The 12,123-nt window shown below is 40.4% G+C and overlaps 1 protein-coding gene across 1 annotated transcript; it reads left to right on the plus strand.

Annotated features, from left to right (window-relative positions):
* Window positions 1-9,820: 9,820 nt before the first annotated feature.
* LOC122486490 (olfactory receptor 9A4) lies at window positions 9,821-10,783 on the plus strand. The gene has a single exon (XM_043585863.1). The coding sequence runs from the start codon at window positions 9,839-9,841 to the stop codon at window positions 10,781-10,783; it is 945 nt and encodes a 314-aa protein (XP_043441798.1). The 5' UTR covers window positions 9,821-9,838.
* The last annotated feature ends 1,340 nt before the right edge of the window (window positions 10,784-12,123 follow it).

The raw sequence follows: 12,123 nt of genomic DNA on the forward strand, positions 1-12,123 counted from the left end.
GGCACCACCAGTAGTCAGAAACTGTGTTCCTTATTATAGACTCTGAATCAGGGCTGCTGGCCCAACCCTGGAGATTTTCCTGTTCACATGCTGTATGTGAACACTTGCTTTTATACTGAAACATTCATATAACTTGGTATTAAGAATTCTTAAGACTCCAAAGCAAGAGGGAACAGAAGCTTTATTCACAATCATAGCAGCATTCCTTACAATTGCCAAAAAGTGGAAGTGACCCAAAAGTCTCTCCACAGATGAGGAAACAGATGAATGTGTAAACAAAAGTTGGTATATGCATACAATGGAATTTTATTCAGGCTTAAAAAACAATGAAATTCTGATACGTGCTGTCATATAGATGACCCTTGAAAATATTGCTAAATGAAAGAAAGTGAATATAAAAGGGAAAATGTATGATTCCGTTTATGTGAGGTACCTAGAATAGTCCAGTTCCTAGAGACAGAAAGTTGACTAGTGAGTAGCAGGGGTTGGGGAAGGAGGAAATGGGAGTTACTAATTAATGGGGGCCAAGTGTCAGCTTAGGATGGTAAAGTGTTCTGGAGATGGAGGGTGGTGACGGTCGCACAACAATGTGAATGCACTTAATGCTACTGAATTGTACACTTAAGATGGTTAAAAATGGCAAAATTGTGTTATCTATTTTTTACCACAATAAAAAAGAAAAAATATCCAATAATTCTAAATGATGTTCATAGTGAATCATCAGACTGTTGCCATTTCCCTTCTGGTCCATGGTTCTCTTCACACTCTTCAGAGGTGACTGTCTTCAAGTGTTGCTACTGGGATATATTTATAAACAATATAAAGGTATTTCTTGACTTGTCAGGTTGTTCTTCCTTATGTAATAATTGCCTTGTTTAAAAATTCTACTGAGTACGTACACTAATTTTTTTTCTGCTTGTACTCTCTTACCCATATCATGAGCCTCACAATAAACTATTCCTTGTGCTTTGTGCTCTGTAGGCCTTCTTACTTGGTGTGCTCCCACGTTTTGATGGGGCAGCCTTTCTACCATCCCTGTAAGAGAACTCGTAAGTGGTAGGCTTTTTTTGATGTTTTTATTCCAGCATCATACTTCATTGTCACTTTGGTCAGATAAAAACACCTGCATGTCAGCCACTGGGGATACCTTGCCTGCAGTTCCCCGTAACTGATCTATGGGCAGTCCAGCCTCACCCAGGCCCCTTGACTCAATGGCAGTGAAGAAATAAAAGAACTAAAAGTGAAGAAACAAAGGCTTTCTCGGACAGAATTTGAAGGAATTTGTCATGAGTACACCTGCTTTGCAAGCAATCTTAAAACAGTTGTTTAAGGAGAAGGAAAATAATATAGTTCGTAAATTTATCCTATAGAAAGAAAGGAGGAACCTTAGAGGAGGAATAAAATAAAAACCTTAATTTTTCTTGTACTTACCTGATCTCAGAGACAACAGTTGTCAGAATGACACAGCAGCGTGTTGGATGATTATGGCTTATGAATAAGTGAAGTGTATAACAGCAATGTTTAGGAATATGTATGAGGAACTGAGGATATTCTGTTATAAGATATCTGCACTATCAGCGAAGTGGTATAGATAGTGTTATTTAAAAATGATTATAGCAGGGTCACAGGATATAAGTTTGGTATACAAAGTAAATAACTTTCCTGTGTACTTGTGAACTTACATACTAGCAATGAAAAGCTAGATTTTGAAATTAAAAACACAGTGCTTTTGAAATTAGCACCAAAAAATAGGTACAAAACTAACAAAATTCATGCAAGATCTACATGAGGAAAACTACGGAATCTATCAAACTCTGATGAAAGAAATAAAAGGATCTATATAAGCGCAGAAATACCCCATATGCATGCACAGGAAAGAAGTGTTATGAAGATATCAATCTTTGTCAACTTGATCTAGAGATTCAATTAAATCTCAGCTAAATCCCAGTAGGTATTATGTAGATGATGACAAAGTGATACTAATGTTTATATGGAAAGGGGAAAGGCCCAGAATAGCCAACACAATCCTGAAGAACGGAGTTGAAGGTATTGTCTCTACTCAACTTCAAGACTTATTATAAAGCTGTAATGATCAAGACAGTATGTTTTGGTGACATAATAGAGAAATGCATCAGTGGAAGAGAACAGAAAGCCCAGAAATAGACACACACAGATATCACCAACTGATGTGTAACAAAAAACAAAGGCAGTTCCATGAAGAAGGGATAGTCTTTTCAACAAAAGGTGCTGGAACAACTGGACATCTTTATGAAAAATAATTCTGGACACAGACCTTACACCTTTCACAAAAATAAACTCAACCTGCAGCAGACACCTAAATGTCAAATGCAAAGCTACAAAACATCACAGCCTAACAGAGGAGGAAACTAGGTGACCTTGTGTTTGATGACTATGTTTTAGATACAACACCAAAAGCATGATTTAGGAAACAAAAATTGAAAACATGAACTTCTGCTCTGGGAAAGACTGTTAAGAGAATGAAAAGACAAGCCACCGTTTGGGAGAACATACTTGCAAAGCACATATGAAAAGTTGCTCATGTATCCAAAATATACAAAGAACTCCTAAAAGTCAACAATAAGAACACACAACTCAATTAAAAAATGGACAAAAGATCTGAACAGACCCTTCACTAAAGAACACATGCAGGTGATAAACAAACACATAAAAAATGATCAACATCCTATGTCATCAGGAAATTGCAAATTAAAAAAGTAATGAAATACCACCCCGCACCCAGTAGAATGACTAAAATTCCAAAATACCGAACGCTGGAGAGGATGTGGAGCTACCAGAACTCTCATTCATTGCTGGTGGGAATGCAGAATGGTACAGTCACTTTGAAAGACAATTGGGCAAATTCTTGCAAAGCTAAATTATACTCTTACCATACAAACCAGCAATTATCTTCCTTAGTATATGCACAAATGAATTGAAAGCTTATGTCTACATGTAATTTTGAACCTGAATGTTTACTGTATTCATAATTGCCCCAAATTGGAAGAAAAGAAGACTTCCGTTACGGATGGAATTATGTCTGTGAACATTCTTATGTTGAAGTTCTACCCTCCCAGAACATTGGAATGTGAAAGTGCTGCTATAATTTGATTGGGAATGGGTCTTTGCAGATATAATTATAGAAGATGAAGTCATAGTGGAGTAGGGTGGGTCCCTAATCCTAATGACTGTTGTCCTTACAAGTAGGACACCCTGTGTGAAGAGACACACATAGGGAGAACGACTTGAGAACATGAAATATAAGCCAGATATCTGGTTTATATTATATTCCATGTTCCAGAAATGGAAATAAGAGGTATCACAATAGTAAAATAATCCTTAAAAGTATAAAAATGGGTATCATGAACAACTTTATGTCAATAAACTTGACAACTTAGATGAATTAAGCAATTCACCTGAAAAACTCAAACTGAAGTTGAAGTTTTGAGTAGTCCTATAGCTACGAGAGACGTTTCACCTATAAATACTTTCTCACAAAGAGAACTCCTGGCCTAGATGTCCTCACTGGTGGATTTTCCCACACGTTAGGAGGAAATAATACATTTTCCCCCATAAGATAAAGGGGGCAGGAGAGCATATTTTCCAACTCACTTTATGATAACCAAAATTGCCATCATGCAAACCATGACAAGGACCTTACATAAAAGAAAACTATAGGCCAATATCTCTCATTAACAGGCCAAAATGCTGAATAAAAAGCTAATCAATATAATCCAATAATTTAAAAATGATGGCTGTCAAACCTCAGACTACTCATCTAATCTTTCCCAATTTCTCTTCAGCACTGAGGCAATCATTGTTGGGGTTTCTTTACAGATTATTTTGTATCTATTCTAGAGTATATGACACCATACAGTATGCATTTTTTGGTGTCTGACCTTTTCACTCATTGGAATTTACTTGAATTCATCCATTTGGTGTCTATCAGCAGGTTTTTACTTTTCGTTGCCGCAGAGCAGTTCCTCATAACAATGTATCATTCTCTGTTGATGGATATTTCTTTTCTGTCACGATTAGTTATAATGAATGAAGGCACTGTGAACATTATAACAGAGGTATTTGTGAGGACATACATTTTGATTTATTTTAGGGAACTACCTACAGATAGAATTGCTGAATCATACGGAGATATATATTTAAGTTTATAAGAAACTACTTTTTCCAAAGTAGTTTTTTTTTATATGACTTCCTACTTCTCCATTTCTGCTCTTCCAATGTATAGTTGAAAATACTAGAAAGGTATCTAGAGGAAATCAACCATGCCTTAGATTAAGAAAGCTGGTTCTTTTGTATATATAAACCACATCTTCTTTATCCATTTGTCAGCTGATGGACATTTAGGCTCTTTCCATAATTTGACTATTGTTGGAAGTGCTGCTATAAACATTGGGGTACCGGTGCCCCTGTGCGTGAGCACTCCTGTATCCTTTGGGTAGATCCCTAGCAGTGCTATTACTGGGTCATAGGGCGGTTTTATTTTTAATTTTTTGAGGAACCTCCACACTGTTTTCCAGAATGGCTGCACCAGTTTGCATTCCCACCAGCTGTGCAAGAGGGTTCCCGTTTCTCCACATCCTCGCCAGCATCTATAGTCTCCTGATTTGTTCATTTTAGCCAATACTACTTGGCAATGAGAAAGAATGAAATCTGGCCATTTGCAGCAACGTGGATGCAACTGGAGGGCACTATGCTACGTGAAATAAGTCAGGCAGAGAAAGACAGATACCATATGTGTTCACTCATAAGTGGATCCTGAGAAACTTAACAGAAGACCATGGGGGAGGAGAAGGGGGGAAAAGTTACAGAGAGGGAGGGAGGCAAACCATAGGAGACTCTTAAGGACTGAGAACAAACTAAGGGTTGATGAGGGATGGGGAGGGAGGGGAAAGTGGGTGATGGGCATTGAGGAGGGCACCTGTTGGGATGAGCACTGGGTGTTGTATGGAAACCAATTTGACACTAAATTATATTAAAAATAAAATAAAATAAACTGATGATAAAAGAAAAAGAAAAAAGAGAAAGCTGGTTCTTCAGTAAAGGTTCTGAGACAGAGTCCATTCTCCTCAGATTTCCTCATTTGACAGCAACCTTCCTTCACTTTCGTCCAAGAGTCATAACAAGCCCCAACACAGCCACTCAGAGGCTAACAGGCAGATGCTGGGACCAAGGTGTTGTGGGCAGCTATCATCACACTTGCCATGGGGATGAGGCCCTCAAGCTTGGGTCTTTACTTCACAGTATGATCAGTGACTCCTGTTATGTTAGTATCATTCTAGGATCTGCATGGGAAATACTACACTGAAATAGAAATGCCCTGACCACAGGCTCTCAGGAGAGGCTTGATACAATCTCATTTAAGAAACAAAATAAAGAAATGGCACTTGGGTGGCTCAGTCAGTTAAGTCTCCAACTCTTGATTTCAGCTCAGGTCATGATCTCACAATTCATGAGATCAAGCCCTGCATTGGGCTCTGTGCTGACATAATGGAGCCTGCTTGGGATTCTCTCTTTGCCTCTCTCTCTGTCTGCCCCTTCCTGGCTCAAAATAAGTGAGTAGACTTTAAAAAAAGAAACAAATGAGCAATAAGGAAAATAAAGGAGACAGAAAGGCAAACCAAGAAACCGACTCTTAACTACAGAGAACATTCTGGTGGTTACCAGAGGGGAGGTGGGGGTGGGTGGGTGACATAGTTGATGGGGATTTAGGAGGGTACTTGTGATGACCAACAGGTATGGTATGGAAGTGTTGAATCACTGTATTGTACACATGAAACTAATATTACAATGTATGTTAACTAACAGGAATTTAAATAAAAACTTAAAAAGAAGACATTATAAATTAATGCAACTTTTTGAGAGTGATTTGATAACCGCTCATAAATTAATGCAATTAAAAAGTTGTATTTGTACAACTTTTCAGACATGAAAATATTTTTTAATATAATTTATTGACAAATTGGTTTCCATAGAACACCCAGTGCTCATCCCAAAAAGTGCCCTCCTGAATGCCCATCACGCACTTTCCCCTCTTCCCCAGCCCTCATTAACCCTTAGTTTGTTCTCAGTATCCAAGAGTCTCTTATGGTTTGCCTCCCATTCTCTCTGTAACTTTTTTTTCCCCTTCCCCTCCCCCGTGGTCTTCTATTAAGTTTCTCAGACTTGAGAATGTTTAGTGCAGCAGCAATACAGACATGAAAAATTGGGGAAAATGCAGTGTTCATCAACACATTCATTAAACAATGATCAGTATTTCATAAGTGAGTATTAGATAAGCAGTAACTTAAAATGTGATTGACATATTATTTTATTTCAGAGAGAGAGAGAGTGAGAGAGAGAGCATGTAAGCAGGAGAATGGGGCAGAAGGAGAGAGAAAGAGAACTTTAAGGAGGCTCCATGGTCAGCTCTGAGCCCAGTGCAGTGCTAAATCCCACGACACGGGATACACGACCTGAGCCGAATCAAGAGTCGGTCGGTCAACCGAATGAGCCATCCAAGAGCCCCACATATCATCAACAATATGGGGAGTTTAATATACACCCAAACATGCATATGCGCGCGCGCGCACACACACACACACACACACACACACATATCAAGAAAAAGGAAGCAGGAAAGTATATTTATTTAAATATAATTTATTAAAAACAATATATGTATATATATATATATATATACATATATACTCTTGTAAACACACAGATAACTTCTGTATGAATATGCTGGAAAATTATAATAATAATATTTATAATATTTAGCTCTAGGAGATGGATCAGGAGAATCAAGCAGATAGGGAGAGAGATATTTATGCTTTACCTTATATCCTTACATTTGATTTTTAAATAATACCTGTGCTAATTTCATGAAAGACAGCAGTTGTTTTCAACGTTAAAAGTAAATGTTTTTAGTGTGATTTTGCTTTTAAACTCAGCATCCCAGCCATTCTCTCTTTTATGCAGTATTTTGTTGTTGTTGTTGTTCATTCTGAATAGTGTTTCTTCAAGTTTGACCCCTCAGTTCAAGCAGCACAGGGAGTGACCTGAGAGCATTTGAAGATCTAGAAGGGAAATGTATGGCTGAACACCCAGAGTTGGGTGCATGTTGGAGGGACTGGAATGGGCTGTGGCATTATCAGAAGGTGACATTGGAGTAGGTGGCAGGTCCTCTCTATTTGTCTTGCCAGGTTCCCATAACTGTGGACAGAGGGTATGTGGTTTAGAGTGTGCAGAAATCATCGGGAAAGCTGTGCTTCCTGAAACCTTGGAGATGAAGAAGAAGAAGATTTAGTGGCCCCTAAGTTTGTGAGTCTGTCCTGGAGTCATCAGCTTGGGGGCAGGGCAGGCTCTGTAGGGCTAAACGGAGTCAGGGAGAAGCAGAGAGCAGATGAGGGGGCTGAGTGTTCACAGCTTGGTAGTGGTGATAACTAAGGGTCTGGGAGAATGGCAGCCTGAACGTTGAGAAATTCCTGAGTAGGAGTGTTTAAGTTTTCCCAATGCAGAGAACTTTTCTGGGATCTAAAACTTGATTATCCTCAGGAGGGAAGAGTGAAAGTTTCTTCAGCTTTTCCTTGACTACATCCCTAGTGTGTCACTGAACCTGTGCAAATGATTCTCCAGTGTATAACTATCCTTGGGGATGGATAAGATAGAAAAGGAAGGAGGCAGAGAGAATGAGGGGGAGGGAGATAGCTAGATTCCTCTCAGCACTACTTCTGGACTTTTTCCTGAGCTCCTGGGTGTGGACAGTGTTCTTCACCATGAGTGGAGACAGCAGGAGCTTCCCTTGTCTCCTAAGCATGGCTCTTTACTAGCTGTGGGAGCCTGCATGATGCCTGAAGTGCAATAGAACTTTCCAGTCCAGTCTGTTCCCTACAGGTGAGTGTCTTCCAGGTATGCCCCTTGGTGAAGGAGAGAGTTACCAGAGCATTAGCAGGGGGAGGGTCTAGGTTTGGCTGCCAGGTACAATAAGGACACCTAGAGCCTGAAGAGTGGATTAAGGTAGCTGCAGGTTAGATGGCCCTCCATCAAATCATCCCTCCATAGCAGAGAGCAGCTTCACGGTGCCCAGTGCTGGCGATGAGCACACTCTCTGCCATCACCTCAGTTCCTGTTCTCTCATATCTCTTCATCTCTTCCTTTTATCTGCTTGCCTTCTTTTGGGGATCTCTGGGAAGAGAGATTGCAGGTTGGCTGGGCAATGCTTTAGAGAAAAGTGAATGGAGGGAAAGGTAGAAAGGTTGGGTACTCTTTGTTTATTCATTGGTTTGTTCTTTAGCCTGTTAATTGATAAAGTCACTTAAAAATATTCATAGAACACATACTTTGTCAGACTCTGTTCTTGTCACAGGTGATAATACAAGAAAGCTAAAGAACTTGCTTCGAGTTACTTAATTCTAATGTGGGATTTTGAGGATGATAAACTAATAAACAGTTAAACACATAATATGGTTTGAGCTACTGATGAGAGCCAATAGAATAAAAATGCAGCCTAACAAGGTTAGAGAGTGAAATTGTGCATGTAGGGGATGCATTGAAGGGGATGTGTGGGAAAGTGCTGTGGAGAGGAGATATTTGAGCAAAGACCTGCATGTAGTGAGGGAAGAAGTCCAGACCTCCTGAAGAACTCAGTATGATTTATATTGATGTCTTCTAACATTTTCTTACCCTAGGCCTCTAGAGAAAATAGAAGGTCATAGATAAGCATATGCACTCTTTGAGTTTTCCAAGTTGCTCTATTGGACTGAGACCATTGCAGTTCGGTTAGAGCGATAGGCTGCCCATTTCGAGGTTTTGTCTCTGTCTGGAACTAGACATTTGAGACCGGGGGAATATGGAGGATTTTGCCTCTATATCACCACTGTTTTCTTGTCTTCTGGTCCAGGGTGGAGACTGCAGTACAGACAGGACTTCCTTCTGGCACCCGCCTCCCCATTGTCATCTACAGAACAGAGGAATAAAAGATCTCAGAGTTAGAGGTCACTAACAGGGAACTGGAGAGGCCCTTCCTGCCTGGAGGATATACATTCACGGATATGAGAAATGGTGGATGCCTTTCTCCATCCTGAGAATTCTCAGGATGCCCATCCTGAGAATAAGGAGGGAGAAGTTGATAATCCACACCACGGAGCCAGCTTCCAGAAGTCAGGAAAAGACTCAATATTTTGTCTCAAAACAGTTCTTATGACAATGTCCTCGATAGGTCCCACTTGCTAACAACACTGCAGAGTTCTTAGTATAATTGAGACAGAAACTTAAAATGAATATAATGCAAATGGAACCTATGTTAAAGGAAACAAACAAAAGAAGTAATCATGTCTTTGTGTGATTGGCTAAGGTTGGGATTCTTTGAACTGTTGAAATGTAGCAGGAGTTTGCAGGACATGGATACAAGAGGCAGAGAAGACACTTTTGGGCACTGGAGATGAAGTGTTGGTGGCATGAATGAGCACTTTGTGACCAGGGAAGTGAATAGAATGGCAGGTCAGGACAGGGTTGGAGGCAGGATGGCTGGTGAACTGGGAGATGGGTACATACTGGGTGAGTGGGTTTTCATGCCTCAGGTGTGGTGTTGGTGGCTACTGCTCATCTTTTTGGGCATTTACGTTTACCTTCATAAGTTAACACATATCCTTCATGAAACATTTAATATCAACCTTGTATAAAATAGTAGCATTATGTTGTGAAGACTAGGAGTAGGATATATTTCCTCAAACTGGAATTGTCTTGAATCTTCCTGCGGTCAGAAACTTGTTTTCTCTCTTTTGCTCTTTAGATTTCACAAGGAACAAGAGCTCAGAACTAAATGTTGGGGAATCACTCTAGTGCCACTGAATTTTATCTCCTTGGCTTCCCTGGCTCCCGAGAACTACATCATATTCTCTTTGCTATCTTCTTCTTCTTCTACTCAGTGACATTAATGGGAAACATGGTCATCATTGTGATTGTCTGTGTGGACAGACGTCTGCAGTCCCCCATGTATTTCTTCCTTGGTCATCTCTCTGCCTTGGAGATCTTGGTTACAACTATTATCGTACCCGTGATGCTTTGGGGGCTGCTGCTCCCTGGGATGCAGACAATATCTCTGGCTGCATGTGTCACCCAGCTCTTCCTGTATCTTTCTTTGGGGACCACAGAGTTTGCATTACTGGGAGCGATGGCTGTGGACCGTTACGTGGCTGTCTGTAACCCTCTGAGGTACGACATCATTATGAACAGCCGCACCTGCATCTGGGTGGTCATTATGTCATGGGTTTTTGGGTTCCTTTTTCAAATCTGGCCAGTTTATGCCACATTTCAGCTTACCTTCTGCAAATCAAATGTGGTGAACAATTTCTTCTGTGACCGAGGGCAATTGCTGAAACTGTCCTGCAACAATACCCTTTTTATAGAGTTCATCCTTTTCTTAATGGCTGTTTTTGTTCTTTTTGGTTCTCTTATCCCTACAATCATCTCCTACACCTATATCATCTCCACAATCCTCAAGATCCCCTCAGCCTCTGGCCGGAGGAAAGCCTTCTCTACATGTGCCTCTCACTTCACGTGTGTCGTGATTGGGTACGGCAGTTGCTTGTTCCTCTATGTGAAACCCAAGCAAACTCAAGCAGCTGATTACAATAGGGTGGTGTCCTTGATGGTTTCAGTAGTTACTCCTTTCCTCAATCCCTTCATCTTCACCCTCCGAAATGACAAAGTCATAGAAGCCCTTCGGGACGGAGCAAAGCACTGGTGTCAACTATTCAGGAATTAGTCTTGTCTTAATTATTATGGATTTTATAATGCTCTGAAAAAACATACTCCTCTTTGATCTGCATCATAACCATCATCAAATATTCTGTGTACAACAAAAGCCTTTCAAGTTATGGCCATGGTTTTTAACATGGTTGTTTGTTATTAAAGATTCACTTCTTTTTAAACATATATCCCTACATGTATACATATGTGTGTGTATATATATATATATATATATATATATAGTTATAGATATACATATACATACTGTTCTCAAAATATGATACATTTCACAATAAAAGTTAAAAATTAAATGTAAAAATAATACATGTATGTGTGATATTTGTATTTCTGAACAGGAAAAGCTAGGAAAAATATTCCCCAACTGCAAAATGGAATGACTACTCATTTCTAGGTTGCTGATTCATCTCTTCATGTAAAATGTCCTGTGGTTTAGGTTCTCTGGCCATGTAAGCTCCCTACTCCTTCCCTGACTCAAACATATTCTCTCTCTCTCTCAACAGATACAACAAGACTATTCTTTCACTTCTATAAATGTGACATTTCTAATTTCAATGATAGATATGAAGACCTAAGACACTGCCCTCAATCACCTGGGGATCTTGTTGAAATGCGCATTATAATTCAGCGGTCTGGACTAAGGCTGGAGAGTCTACATTTCTAATCAGCTTCAGCTGATGTTGATGCTGTTGGGGGTGAGGGTGCGGGACGAATTACCTCTGCCCTTGGTTTCCTGTTCCAAAGTCTGTTGCATTAGTACTTCTCTGCATATTTTCTTGGCTGGTATAAATCCACAATTCTGGACACCATTACAATCCCAGGAATGGTTGTTTTTTTAAAAGACACATCTCTAATTGGTGGGCTTCCTCAGGGTGTGGGAGGAAGAGCTAGATAAGGTGGTATTCTCTCACCTGAAAGCACCCACATCATGGTGCCTGCTGCCCAAAGGATGTGGGACAACAACAGAGCTGCTGTGACAAGGGAGAGCTGGCCCCGCGGGGTCCCTGGGCTCTGGAGGAGTGTAGAGAGGGCAGAGGAAGAGGCAGCCTCTGGCCCCTCTCACATTCTTCAGTCCTTTCAAGGTTCATGTTACCTGGCCCCTGATTCCTATCCCCTTCAATTGTTCATCCTCTCTTTCCCACTTTCTTTCCTGATTCTTCTTTGTAGCTCTCTTTCTGTGGCTCCAGTTCCCCATTTCACTTCTGCATTCCTCGTTGCCTTTCCCCCTCATGGACCAAGCTTAGCGTGCTGTCATCCAGCTTCCCACAAGGCAGCCCTTGCGCCTCTGTGCCAGCACATCAACCTCACTCACTCTTCCCCTAGTCAGCCCCTCTTTGG

The sequence above is a fragment of the Prionailurus bengalensis genome, chromosome A2, assembly GCF_016509475.1.
Source record: "Prionailurus bengalensis isolate Pbe53 chromosome A2, Fcat_Pben_1.1_paternal_pri, whole genome shotgun sequence".
Lineage (NCBI taxonomy): Eukaryota > Metazoa > Chordata > Mammalia > Carnivora > Felidae > Prionailurus > Prionailurus bengalensis.